The sequence below is a fragment of the Papilio machaon genome, chromosome 1, assembly GCF_912999745.1.
Source record: "Papilio machaon chromosome 1, ilPapMach1.1, whole genome shotgun sequence".
Lineage (NCBI taxonomy): Eukaryota > Metazoa > Arthropoda > Insecta > Lepidoptera > Papilionidae > Papilio > Papilio machaon.
The window spans coordinates 7,935,607-7,950,593 of record NC_059986.1 but is presented as its reverse complement, the minus strand read 5'-3'; the positions used below and the strand labels follow the sequence as shown (position 1 = coordinate 7,950,593).

Genomic DNA, 14,987 nt, shown 5'->3' with positions numbered 1-14,987 from the left:
ATTTTGGAATACTTCAAAAGCTATTTCCTATACATAACAAATATATAATCTACTGTATATATAGTATAACCGCTGAGTATTGTTTTTAAGATTGCATGGTATTAAATCTAAAAATTTGAATCCACAAAAGCGGTTAGCATCTATATCTAACCAATCTTAATAATACCTGAAAGAGTTAAATTTGTGGTACTACAATTTTATTAGTAAAGATTTTGATAACCTTTCATAATTTTTCAAATTAACGTAGAACGTTAACAATGCCTAGGTAAACTTTATCTATCATAAAATTTTTCTACTTTTATACAGTATTATTATTATAAATATTAGTAGGTAAAGTATTAGATTTTGGTTGAACATTCTGTAAATACAAATTTAAGGTTTCGTTATAGCAAATTCATAGATTTATTCGATTATAATAGCTTTTCTTTTATTCCGTCTATCAATTTTTGACAATCGTGTTTTAAATAATAATTATATCTTAGTGCCACACTACGTTTTGTTAACTGGCAAAACAAGGTGGCGGCATTAAACCAAAAATGTTGTGAAATTTGTATAGCATAATTGTGCCAAAGATAAGTAAGTTGTAATTATTAATTCGTATTTTTGTGTTGCGATTGTCAACGAATGATTTTGTTTAATAAGTCACCGTCTAGTCATTAGATGTTAAGGCTGTGAAAAGACATTTGAAAGAAGCCGTGAGGTTTATTCTGGTCGTGTTTGTACACTGGCAAAACAGAATTTTACATTATTGACTTAAGATTCAAATTCAAATGTATGTATATAAATGTCGAATAGAGAAATTTGTACAAGATTTTAAACAATTATTAAATAAAATATATCTGTTATTAAAGTATATAAAAACATTTTAAAATGAATCGGTACTATCAGATTGTATTTGTGAGATAGGTTATAACGGGTAAGAAAGAAATTGGAACTGATTGATGTAAGCTGTAAATAAAATTATAAACATATCTAAGTTATAAAATAAATGTTTCCTAATATAACTACGCATCTCGTTTTAATTTACAAAAACCATTTTACTACTCTAATTCAAATTTCGATTTAAAATGTGGTATAGTAGGGGAGCCCAAGCGGGGATTTCGGGATTTCCTAAAGCACGGCAGATTAATATACAGGGGGATACTTTGTACCCGGTTAAGTACCTCCACAAAACATGAGGCCCATGTATAAGGCCGAACCGTTTTTCTAATATTTTTTTGTCAGATCAGTTGAATCCCTCTAGATAATCGTCAGATTATGAGACAGTACGTTTAGAACATAAAAATAAACCATATATATCTTAATCTGACGCGCTTGAGTATTTCAAAATGGCGATTTTTTTTGCACATTATAAAAATGACCGCGAGTTTGCGTCCCATCGAAATCGTCACATTATTGAATGAGAGCTTTTTTTGGTGCACTTAACACTCCCTTAGAAAATCTGACGAGCTCGATTAATTTTTTTTTTTTACATTTTTAAAAATCTATAGCCGCTTCCCCCACTGATGTAAAGGTATATATCATATAACATTTTTTTCTTCTTATCATCTAAGCTTTGCATCCCAATAGGTCTCTACGATGCTCGAGTAAATCCCCATTTAGCCTCGTGGGCTCCCCTACTAGTATGTGAAAACATATTATAGGCAATTAATGATGGAAAAATACACGTAATTATAAAAAAATTCAGTCGAATTGATAACCTCCTTCTTTTTGAAGTCGGCTAAAAATAATTGACAGTCAGAAAATATTTTAATCTTTCTAAACAAAGAGATATAGAAAATTAGTAATCATACATACTAAATATCTTCCCATTTTATAACAAAAATTGAAGAAATGCTTAAGCTTAAGAGTGTTTCCCGTTGGACCGATCGGTCCCGATTGGCCCAACAGGAAAAACCCCGAATTTGACTTAGAGAAAAACATCGAAGTGGAATTTGCATTATCAAAAGACTTTACATCAGACTTTCCTCAAATAAACGCTCGGGAAAGTCCAGACATACAAACATCACAGTAAATATCGATGCGGTCTATATAGCCGATACAATTTGATTTACACCGACATTTGTATCTCGAATCCAGTTAACCCAATTGCTGTATCATCGAATAAATCTTCTGGATATAGCATAAGGCCGTGTTCATAAGGACGACGAAAATATACAATGAAGGTTATATGCATTTCTATGCAATTTTTGCGAAACATTTTCTCGATACTTATATTAGACGTTTTTATTTTTTCAAATTAAACGACAATAATTTAATAAAAATGGAAATTAAATGACATTTTTAGCAAATAAAATTCTCATAGTACTGTGGCATTTCGAAATAGATAAACGTCCCACTTCCTTAGAAACCAAAATAATTTTTTTAGAATTCCTTATTTGGAGAAAAAGAAGTGCCTCTATACATTTTCGCATACTTTTAATAATAATATATGTACTACTATCGAGTTTCAATCATCAATTCAATCTTATAGATATTTCTTTGGACTCAAAACTAACAATAATATATCGAGATGACTATTGAATAATATTAAATGATATTGATTTCTATGATTCGGGTAATGTGTTATCGTCGAAACGCACACGCGCTCTCCGCGAAACAAATCACGATCGCGTCTCGTAACAACGCTCGAGATGAGAGGGGTGCGCACCCCCGCCCCGTCTATCCCCGCGTCGCAGCTGCGTGCACCAATCGATCTGTGGACTGGACCGCTACGAACTTCACTTCACGATCAACTGTCGCTGTCAACGCTACTGTCCCAAAAAACGTCCCATTAAAAAAACATCGTAAATTTTTTCTTGTAATGTATTAAGTCTAAGTTAGCAGTATGGAGGGGCGGAGGAGCTGGGATGGGATTCCTCTGGGGGAGTCCCACTCACCGCCGCAGTCGGTGCCGGGGCGAAGGACCCCGCTGGGCGCCGTGGGGCTCGGCGGGTTCTACATGCAGGGCGGGCAGCCTCCGCCTCCCCAGCACTGTTATCCCACGGATGAGAACCAGCCGGAACCGGGAACCAGCTATGCTCAAAGGTTAGTTTACTTAAACTCTCATTCAGGCTTGTGTTTATATAAAAAACAATTTACATATTGCCACTCATCATATATTTTGGGGTTTTCAAATTAAATTCTATTTAATTTTTATTAATCTCATTATAATTTTATATTATAGTTTTAAATGTGAGTATACGTGAAAATAAAATTTTAACTTTATTTTTATATTGAACCTGGAAAACCTGGTGGTGATGTGGTCGAAGGTTACGTGCTAAGCTACTCTCTAGTCCCTCTTGCTCGCTCTACTTATAAAGCCCATACTAAAAAGTGGATTATAAATTTTTGAAAATACACTGTTTTAATATTCTTTGCAAACAATTTTAACCTTACTATAAGTCTTTTCTTTTTGCAATGAAATTTTATTTAATGATTTTTATATTTTTTTGTGATCGTTGTCATATAGCCAGATTTACATCAAATGCAACATCTGTGCGTAATTCGCCAATAAGTGTGCACCCCACATTCATACGTATTTTACTTGCAGTCTCCATGATTTCCATTGATCACAACCATAGACTTACGCGAAGTATAGATAGGACACAGTAAAATGCATATTTACAGAGATCGAATCGATCGATCGAATCGCTATAAACTAAAATAATGATAATGATAACAAGTTTTCTTTAATTTAATATTTTAAGGTAAAGTTTTATTTTTAAGTTATTCAACGTTTTCATCAAATTAAGTATGTTATGTCTGTTAAAAGTATTAACAATTAACCAGTAATAACTAACTGTACAGAATTTGTGGATAACTCGATTGATTAAATTTCGATATTTTAAAATAGGAAGAAAATCGTAAAATATCGTAATATTATATTGGCAAGTCTATTCTATTTATTGGTTAAATATCATCCCTCTCGGTCGTTAGCGTTGGTACGAACAAAGGCCGTCCACAGGGAGTTAAGCACTTGTTCCGACGCGCGACTGCTCTCCCTTGCCTCTAAAGCGAGGGCACTATTGTTAAACTACCCTACAGACGATATTCATTGCACCAAATGTAATATTATATTCTAAATCAAATTTAGATGACACATGTACAAAATTCTATTGTTTTGATACATAATAGTTAAAATTCTTCTAATTAATAAAATGTATGTTTATATTTATATTGTTTAGTTTTGGACGTTATATTCTGGTCAAAAATCAATAAATTTAATCTTATTAAATAGTAAATATGAAGCTGAATCTTTGGTGTTAATAGATGTTATGAAATTCTAAATTAATTTGTAAATGATTTCAGACCGATGGGAGAAGGAAAAGGAAAACAAAAGATGCGTCAAGGGAAGACAGTGAGACTCAACATAAACGCTAGAGAACGGAGACGAATGCATGATCTGGTAATTTTTTTATTACTATTAAGTAATAAAAAAATTGTCGTTTATTAAAACGACAATTTTCTTTGTATCTTTATTACGAAATGAGTTAAATTTAAAATCAAATCAAATACTTGCTTATTCAAAGCTGTATACGATAAATAAAATAGAAAAGTTAAGGTTTTATATTTACTGGTAAATTTTCAGAATGACGCGCTAGATGAACTCCGTGGTGTCATCCCTTACGCCCACTCGCCGTCCGTGCGCAAGCTGTCCAAAATAGCAACCCTTCTCCTCGCCAAAAACTACATCCTAATGCAGGCCAGCGCTCTCGATGAGTTACGAAGGTAAATAAGTTTAAACATTGTGACTCTTTACTGATACACTGTTTTTCTTTCTTCAGAAAATGAGCAAGACTTAAAAATTATAGGATGGTTTATTAAAATCGATGTTGTACAGTCAACTTCGTTCGCGGTGTTACAGTTTTAGAAATCCGATTTGCACTTGCGACACTGACCAATCTGACTAGCTTGGTTCGGGTATTTGTTATTAACATCTGACTACCATTTTCCAGACTGGTGGCGTACCTTCAGAGTACAGCGTCCGCTGCTGGTATCGTGCCGCCGCCTGGGTTCGACCTAACCAGCTTCCCCGCGGCCGCCAAGCTGTTGCAGCCCCCCACTGGGCCTCCAGCGCCCCCTGAGCCGCCATCTTGAGAACCAACTGTCAAACTAGAACCCTAAGTATTTTGCTATAAGTATAACTACCTATATATTCACGTATAAATTAAAATGTATACCATAAGGGTACTTTTTATAAATTTGACATGATATTATAGATACTATAAGATTTGATGATGATTGATATTGGAGTAATATTCTCCGTCATCATGACATTTTATTATTTTCATAATATTTAGATAATACTAAAACTTTATGTTGTTTCAAGAAAAGGACTATAGTTTTTAAGCAGAAACTTAGGACCTAACCATAAAAATTAGTGTTTTAGTTACATTTTAGCTTGAACATATTATAATAACCCTTTTATGGTACACTGATTGAATATCTAATATTACCAGAAATCATGATTATTAAAATATAATTATGACTAACGCTGCCGAAATGCGATCTCGAAAAATAAATAACAATGCGTTTACATCGGAAGCAGTTTTGGTGATCCATATTTAAGTGTGAAACTTACTATTATAACTACGTTAAGGTTCATATTATCAATCATCAGCGCTTAAAGGATTTTAATTAAAAAGAGTCAAACTGTTTTTTTTTTTTTGTAATAACAGTAATTTTTTTCAGATAAAGTATAGAATAAGATTTTATATACAGAGAATCCTAGCGACATGGTAAATAGATAATTTACTTGATAAATAAGATAATATTAAGTCGTTTATATTAAATAGTTTGTTAATCTTATTTAATTATATAATGATTATCGCCATTATGGCGATTAAAATAATATAAAAAATCTATTATAGAATAGAATAATAATAATAATTAAGGATGTACTGATTTCAACGTTTATAACTAATTTGTGACTTTTCAACTTTGATTCAACGACACATTTTAAAATCCTGACTGACTGAAAATTACGAAATGACACTTGAAGTTCGATCAAGCTTATTTTCATTGGGCTTAGTATCGAAATCGGCTAAATTTGTATTAATCTAATACAAATTTAGCCGATTTCGATGTTCGATGTCATTGTACTTTCCGCGCAATTTATGTCGACACGAATACTTTCTCGCAATTTTTCACAAAAATTACCGATAGACAACTATTTTTTAAATATAGTTTAGCTACTTATTTACAACAAAAGGTTTTATTTTTATTACCAATGAATTAACAATAAATATTAAGTTATATTAAAATGTAGATATAATACAATATGTTACGTATTTAAAACTATGATTAAATTATGTAATAGTTGCTGTCCAAGTCTCAAATTGAAGAAAGTGTATATATGAAAGTAAGATATAGCATATAAATTATTATAATCTTACTAATATTATATTGTAGAATAAATTTTACGTGCGTCAAAGTTTAAGATAAATATGCAAAAGAAAGTTTATCTATATAGCTAATTAGATATTTGTAACTACAAGATTTATAAATTTAATTTTTTAACGCAATAGATGGCGTTAGAAGTTCCATAATTAACTGCCACTTTAGTTTGTATATTAACTATTCAGTTTTACTAAAATCAAATGAACTTTATTAATTAAACTACAACATTAATACTTACTTTGATATTATTATTAATTTCTCTATACAAAAACCTGTATACTTATAATTAAAGTTAAAAGCATTAAAAATTTAGTTTCTTAGTACAGCATTTGTTATTTTCTTATTGTAAATGACATATATAGGGATAGATCAAAAAAAATTTACTTCTGAATCCAAAAACTCATGGTTAATCTATTTAGGTATTTGATTAGAACTAACATTATTTGTAATCGTTGTAAGTATTTTAAGTGACATAATTTGTACCGACATAATTACGAGCTTAGCGCATGTATTATGTCGGAACAGATGTATGGTTATGTAAATATCTCAATGAGAGGAAATAGAAGTCCATGTGCCAAATCAAGTAGAGTCTGTAAATATGCTTTTATGTTAAGCAACAATAGACGTATATAGTAGAGTAATAATATAGTACTTTAGTCATTCAAGTCCGTATTTATTAGATATGATGTTATTTTAAATAACTTTGTAGATTATATTTGCTCATATTTTAACATTAAGTAGAAATGTAATTTAGGATTTAGTGAAATTACAGTAAATTTATTATTTTTATTAAAAATATACTTGTAGGACATTCAGCCAACTGTAAATGGTAAGTTCCATTTTTTCGCTGCAATAGCATAAACCCAGTGACTTATTCGTTCTGCTTTTATTTTAAAGTAACTGTATGTGAAAAATTATCAAACGTTAAATGTCATCTAACTTCTATCTTACATCTTCGCAGACTTTTTCGTAGCAAAACTTTATGGCTGATGTGCAGTACGTAATCTTTAGTCTTTCATTTGCAGTTTTTAAATGAGTTTTTCATAATAATTTATACGTATATAAGATAAAATGAATTGCAATTTTTAAGCTCAGATTACGCTCGTAATTAATTTTAATACAGATAATGTATTATTGTAATATTTATTATATTGTAATATTTATATAAATGATTTATTATGCCAAAGTAAATTGTGATTATTTCTAGGGTAATTTTTAAATAATAACCATTATTGTGGAATTCAAAATAAACATACAAAAAATGTACTTTGTGATTGTATTGTTATTTTTTTCTTTACTTCACCTTCCTTATCTTTAACCTTTCCTCGAAGAAACTGCAAAACTTTTTGTCAGTTACGAATACTTTTTCAAAAATTCGGCTGTAGTGTTGTAGTTTTAAACGGTTTTGTTCTGTTTATTTGAGTCAAACCTAGTAATTAATATTAGAACCACTTTCTATTGATAGATCTGAAATATGGAACACTTCTATCGTTGAAGATGAAAAGAACATGAAAAAAAAAAACGTTCGATGCTCAATATTTTTAAACTTATTTTTTTTACATTCAACGCCTTGCAGTAAAAAAAACACTTGATAGGTGCTTCCATGATGTGTCCGCAAACGCATAACTGGACCGTATGCGACACTTGGCACGTAGTACCTATACCCAATGAAATTTTAACATCAAATTTTCAGAAGGCCCTTAAGAAAAGCGCCCTCTGTAGACTGTTTCATAAAGCCTAGCTGAGAAAACGTCGACATGAACGTCGTCAACGAAAGATGTCAAAAAGTCATAACAATAAAACTAATGTATTGTATAAAAAATACAGAAGATACAAAAGACGTAGATGATATTTATATAACTCTATATTCTTGTACAAAGTATGAAATTTTTTCAAGTACAAAAATATTGAAAAAATTTATCTGTCTGAATTTAAAGAACAATTGAATCATTGGATGAGTTTTATTCGAATGCATGCCCTTTTATTTTTACGTAACCGTTCCAGTCTATGTAACCGTTTTCATAATGTGACAATAGAGGGCGTCTACAGTGCAAATAAAAGTTGAACCACACCCATGTTAAAGATCAGTTGTGGGTACAGTGTTCACAAATTAAAAAAAAACTCATAAAAAGATTTTAAAAATCAATGGTTTTATTTAATTGCAACATTTGTAATAGACACTTTAAAATAAGAATAAATAGACATTTTGCATTGCCATCTAATCTTTTGAGAAATTATGTTACTTATATCAATGTTGCAATTGCAAACAAGTTTCTCGTTCACCTGATACTAGTAGTTAGATTAATTTGATAATTTTATAACAATGACAACTTTTTCTATTACCGTAAGCTCTTAGACAGAGGTGTTAAACTCAATTTTGCAGAGGGCCATATATTAAATATTGAATTCGTAGGTTGAAAAAAGATTGAAAATAAAAAAAAATAACTGAAGTATTATAACATCGAATGAAGTCTTAAAGCTCTAAAAAAAGCCTTATTGATACGGCCCGCGATTCGTATCTTTGACATGACTGTCTTAGATAATACGTACTACATTTCTAGATGTTCTAGAACATTTAAAATCTTATTTTATAGAGTCATTGGTAGAGATCCACAAATTAATATTTCGTTGGATAAATCATTTTTATCTTCATCAATAGAAACGAGTTTATTCTATTGCTTCATTACTTTGTTTATTTTAAAAAAAAACTGCGGCTTCTCTGTACGTATTACAACGATCAATTTTATTTTGTAAAATAATGAAACGATTTTGTGTCTAAACCATTAGTAGATATAAATATCTACTATTTATTAATATTAATTACCACTATCATATTGCACAAGAACACTACGTATTTGAAATAGAAATTCACCGAGAATTGCAGCCTGTGATGAACATAAGCGAACTTGAGGCGGGGTAGCGGTATAGCACGAAATTTAATCTTCCCCCGTCTACCACCCCAGCACCCCGACCCTATCCAATTCTCCCCACCGTCCCCCATCCATCTAATGCCTACACAACCACCTAGCGACAGCACAGACTTACATTATATATTATTCATACTATAATTCTTGTCTCTGCTTATCGTAATAACACCAAGCAATTCTTTGTTTTACAAACGTTACCATGACGTTCACTATGCAAACTTAGCTATATATAAAATAGCTAGTACCTAGGTACGGCACGATACGCACGGCACACTACAACTCTGTATACAATGTACAACACTGTATACAGCGTACATTGCAGTACAATAAAATAAAAGAGATAAATCGTAAAATAACATTTTATTTTCCAAAATTGTTAGTAATGAGTAACTCTCTGGAAAAAAAGACCACAGCACAATATGCTTAAAAATTAATTAATATATTGGTGTACGGGGACGGTTACAATTATATAAGTTATGACAGCAAACTTATGTAACACCAGTATCGGTTCTGATATTTCAACACTTGGTAATTTAGATAATTTTTAAAAGTTACGACAGCGAGAAAGTCTTTAGAAACACGTCGCTAAAACACCAGCGATAAAATATTCCTATGGCAGTTTCAACTGCCGTTGCTAGGCGACATGACGTATCGTCGAGATTCACAACAATTGCATAAAAACGTAATCGTAAACTTTACGCAATTTAAATACGATGGTTGATTTTAAATTATTGATAGTACGCTTAATTCACAATCACAGGTCTATGCTCTTCTCTAGGTAAACTGGAAAACTGTTCTAAAAAGTTGCTTTGAGTTTTTAACATTAAACTTTAAAATTTATTTGACCGAACTTATAAGACAAAATCAGCAGTATCTCCTTTATTTAGTTATACTGTAAAAGCTAAATGAGTGAGCGAGAAAGCTCTATCAGTACATCGCCTTCGCCCTCCGTGAAAGCCTCCTGAAAATATCTATTGATTATCGTATATATGCGGGTTGGTATGTACAGCTCGCCCTATATTATGTAGACTGGCGTGCTGTCGAGTGCCAATTTATTTGAAGAACGTTCCTATATTGTTGAGCAAATTCACTACCTCATTAGCACTTGATGGTAATGCCGTTAGTTAAAATTCTAACACTAATCCAACCTCCAAAACGGTTAAATTAAAAAAAGAGTGAATTCTTTAATTTCAGCTAAGGCTTTTTATATCATTAAAAAAATGCAGAGAGTTTTCAGTAAATGACAACATTTACTCGTATTTAAAAAGTTTAGATAGATGGACGTTTGTTAGAAATCTATACATGTCCGGAACGGCTCAACGTATCTTGATGAAATTAAATATTGATGTAGAACATAGTCACGAAGAACAAATAGGCTACTTTTTAAGATTTTTTTATTCCCCGCGGATAGAGTCGCGGGCCACAGCTAGTAATACATAAAATTATAATTCAATTGTGTTGCCCTTTAATAGTACCTTTCCCAAGGTTTTAATAAGTTTTCAAACTACTTAACGAAGACTAATCAATGTCCTTAAATGAAGCGAATGAATTCAGATATGACGGCTGATAGAGATGTACGGAAGAGCACTATATACTGTAATGATTCTTCCTAGAGAAAAGAGCAGTTTGATGATGTTGAAACAATGTACTTCCGTGATAGATCAATATTTTTTTAATATTACTAGTAGTCGACCGCTACTCCGTCCACTTAAAAACAAATCTTTGTATTTGTGTTTCCACAATGGAAACACGGCTTTTTATTAAACGGAGACGAGTTGCTTCACAAGTTTGTGTAATGTTGCCACTGTATTTTTTTTGCAATACAAATGGCAAATGACTGATAATTAGCTATGAATATACACATAAACATGACAGCTATTAATAAAAAAGAATAGATATTTGTATTTTTTAAATAGACCCTAATGCAACTAGATATTAACATAAAAACATTATATGATGTATTACTGAATTTCATCTGAACTTTACCGTATACTAATTATGAGCGTTGATTGTACATTTACCGTTACCGTGTACGTGCCGTGTACTCGTACTAATAAACATAAAAGAAACATTATCCAACTGTATCCAACGAATACGAAATTAAAAAAAAAATTGCTAATATTATTAACACTTTCATACAACACTTCCACCGCCTCCCTGTGAATTTAAAAAGTTTTGTAGAGTAACTCTAGTATCGTGCTTCCCGGGACATCGCAAAAGCGAATTTACCAATTTAAAGAAATCAAATGCCCCCTTACATTTAATTTATTCAATCTACCATGAGTCTCGTGGCCAGCACTATAAGTGATCTTATAAAGAATCTGATGGTGATGTGCCTTTTTAAAGGTACTTTATGCAGGCATTCTGTAAGAAGGAATTAAAATATTAATTCCTTAATTATTAAAATAATAATTAACATTAGAGGGAAATTTATTAAAACATGGTACTCGTATAAAATAGTACTCGTATAATAATATTAGTTATAACGAAACGCGCTTGCGCGAACTCCATCAGTAAACGAGACGCGGAGTGGGGGTCGCAAGGCCGGGGTGAGGCGAGACGGATAGAGTGAGGTAACGTCACATCGAACAACGCAAGTTTTACACTACCAAGTTCGGTAGGTTCGCCGTTGTACTTTATGTTACACATTAAAAGGACAATTGCACAAGGTCGTATATTACTTGCCTGCGTCGTCGCCCGAGAGTCGTCCAAGTCCAACACGGTTACGCGAGTTGAGAACTGCGAGAACGGTGCTGTTGTTAAAAGTGGAATTTTTTTCTGTGCAAGGCGTAAGCGGTTATTTTTACTTCTAATAATAATTTTAACGGAATGTGGCAATAAGTGACAGGAAAACTGACCATTCACCAAGTAGTTGTAAAACGTCAGAACATAAGATAAAACGTTGGTATCAAAATAAGACAAAATAAATAAATAGGGAACAGAATACACGGCCGTGGAGTGATAAAAAAGACCTTATCTCTATCGCAATAAAGTGATGTTCGGGTAATAAGTGTGACGTGATCTCGGACTGAGAAAATATGGAGTTTTTGTTGTCTGTTTGGTGGCAACGCGAATAACGCATCATGTGCTGGGATATTCAGCAAACGCTGCAGTTTTGAAATAATCATCATGGATTGGAGAATTCGATGGCGCGCACATATGCGCCGGTGAAGTTTGTCGAGGCCACACACTTTTGAAACAGGTACCGGTTTTGAATTATCATTTTGTTTGATTTATAATGCTGCTCCGTTCAGGTCAGGCGCGTGCAGGTGTGTTGCATTCTACTCTCACAACGGTTTTCGGTTGCGTCAAATTGAAACCAAATATTCAAAAGAAATTATGGTGTTTAAAATATTAATTACATTACATGTAATTCTACAATTTATTTTATTGGATGCTACTAAACAGTTATTCTATATGTGTGTTATATTACAGAACAATGGACGACATTCCTGGCCTATGTGATCAAGACATCAGCAAAGAGACAGGTCTGGCTACAATGGAAGATGGCAGACAGGAATGTTTGTCAGGTGTGAGAGATGAGAAGAGTAGTGACAGTGATGCTAACAGTGAGGACCTCAGTTCTAATGATGAACAAATCAATATCAATAGCAACTCTCAGTTCTATGAGAGCAGTGATAGTAAATTAGATTATGCTGTAAAAATAGATGACAATGATACTTTAAGTGATATAGATGATATTAAAACTGATACTGCCTCTGCTGACAGTGAAGACTCAGCCCTTGGGAGCTTGCCACCAGACAGTGGCCCTAATGATGATGATGATGCACAAGACAGATCAGATGGTAGTGACTGTGGACTAGGACCAGACACAAGTGACAATTCTGAACAGCCCAACTTCGCTTTAGCACTGCCATGCAGTAGTGGCTTGAATTCAAGTCAGATCAATAATTCTAATGCTGAAAATTCTGATGTTAATGATTCTTCAAGTAGTTTTAACCATCAGTTTTCTGATGAAAAATCTTTCAAAAGTAATATCAAGCGCAAATTTGAGCAAACAGATAATGTTGAAGGCCCAAAAACAAAAAGAGCAAAACAGGGTATACATTTTGACAGTGTTACTGTATTTTATTTCCCAAGAGCTCAAGGTTTTTCATGTGTCCCATCACAAGGCGGGTCCACTCTGGGTATGGAATGGGAACACACTCATATGCAAAAGTTTACATTATCAGAACATGCTTTGGAACAAAGAAGGTTACATAGACAAATTTTGCAACAGATTAAAAATGAACGTCACAATATGCAGGGGGTAACTGTATCATCAAGTGAGGATAGTGACACAGAGGAAGAGACAAGTGATATTTCTGAATCTGAGTTGGATCTTGATAGTTACTACTTCTTGCAACCTGTGCCTACTCGTCAAAGAAGAGCACTCTTACGTGCAGCAGGAGTTCGAAAAATTGAAGGCTTTGAAAAAGATGAATGCAGAGATATAAGAACATCCCGCGAGTTCTGCGGTTGTGCTTGCAAAGGCACATGCAATCCAGAAACCTGTTCTTGTAGTTTAGCTGGTATAAAATGTCAAGTTGACAGATTGAACTTCCCCTGTGGTTGCACAAGAGAAGGCTGCTGTAACACCACAGGCAGAATTGAATTCAATCCCCTTAGAGTAAGAACTCATTTCATTAACACCCTAATGAGGATAGGCCTTGAAAAGAAAAATGAAGAAAATCAAGAAGCTGCTAAACGGCAATGGGCAGAGGCTTATAATGCGAGTAGCTCTACTTGCCTGAACACAACTTATGAGAGGGAACGATGTCTAAGTCAAGAAGATGGCTTAGTGCGTGATGTGAACTTGACTCCCAGGGTAGAAGTAGAGTCATGTGTCAATTCAGGTAGTTTCAATAATGTCCACTGCGATATCAACACAACCAATAAAGAAGATGCCACATATAGTTACAGGAACAATGTAGGAGGCCATCTTTGTGTCAACGATAATGCTGTTAGACATTTTGAGGATAAAAGCAATGACCATCACCACACTCCTTACACATCCAGCATGCTGCAGGGCAAAGGCCCACCTTACTCTACCTCTAGTACATTGGCTTTCAATACAATGTCAAACATGCAAAACTTTCCATGTGATCTCAACTATGTTTATGAGCAGCATGCAGAGAGTCATCATTTTAAAAACCTTACCAGTTTTTCTGCATCTAGTTTTGAAGAATTTGCACATTCGTCACAAATATCCATGTACAATCATTATGGTCATCTATACATGCCTGACTACATGCACAAACCAAGTCCAATCATGTCTGGCCACAGTTCTATGCCATACCATGTCATGGCACAGAATCATTATGATGCTTATAAAAATAACTCTGAATGTGTAAATGTGGATAATAAAAACGGGTCTCATTATACAACTTTAATGACATATCAGAATAGCAATAGACTGCAGCCAGTTGAGAATGATGAAAATTGGTTCAGTCACAATACATTAATGAGTTTAGATAATTGTGACCACATCACACAGGACAGTGTAAACGCTCAACTAACTCCTACTGAGGCTACCACAGAGACTGACACTGCGGAGCCTACGGAAAATTTTGGTGAACTTATAAAAAAAACTATGGTAGAATCTGTTACAGTGTAGTGAATTTCTTGTTGTCTTTTAATTATTACAATTAAATGTTATTAAATTTTTAATTATATTGA

At 33.1% G+C, this 14,987-nt stretch overlaps 2 protein-coding genes across 2 annotated transcripts; both read left to right on the top strand.

The window, feature by feature from the left end:
- The first annotated feature begins 2,743 nt into the window (after positions 1 to 2,743).
- Positions 2,744 to 5,153, top strand: LOC106713790 (class E basic helix-loop-helix protein 22). The gene is made up of 4 exons (XM_014506651.2): positions 2,744 to 3,027; positions 4,291 to 4,387; positions 4,571 to 4,710; positions 4,938 to 5,153. Exons 1-4 carry the CDS (start codon positions 2,828 to 2,830, stop codon positions 5,077 to 5,079), a joined length of 579 nt encoding a protein of 192 aa, XP_014362137.2. The 5' UTR covers positions 2,744 to 2,827; the 3' UTR covers positions 5,080 to 5,153.
- Positions 5,154 to 11,962: 6,809 nt separating this feature from the next.
- On the top strand, positions 11,963 to 14,987 carry LOC106713839. Its single transcript, XM_014506722.2, has 2 exons — positions 11,963 to 12,510; positions 12,744 to 14,987. The coding sequence occupies exon 2, from the start codon at positions 12,748 to 12,750 to the stop codon at positions 14,923 to 14,925; it is 2,178 nt and encodes a 725-aa protein (XP_014362208.2). The 5' UTR covers positions 11,963 to 12,510; positions 12,744 to 12,747; the 3' UTR covers positions 14,926 to 14,987.

Excerpts from the sequence above, each read along its gene's own strand:
- LOC106713790 (XM_014506651.2), top strand. The coding sequence starts at position 2,828 with ATGGAGGGGCGGAGGAGCTGGGATGGGATTCCTCTGGGGGAGTCCCAC. Across the intron at positions 3,028-4,290 it reads GGAACCAGCTATGCTCAAAG|ACCGATGGGAGAAGGAAAAG; the intron begins GTTAGTTTACTT and ends AAATGATTTCAG. Across the intron at positions 4,711-4,937 it reads GCTCTCGATGAGTTACGAAG|ACTGGTGGCGTACCTTCAGA; the intron begins GTAAATAAGTTT and ends ACCATTTTCCAG.
- LOC106713839 (XM_014506722.2), top strand. The coding sequence starts at position 12,748 with ATGGACGACATTCCTGGCCTATGTGATCAAGACATCAGCAAAGAGACA.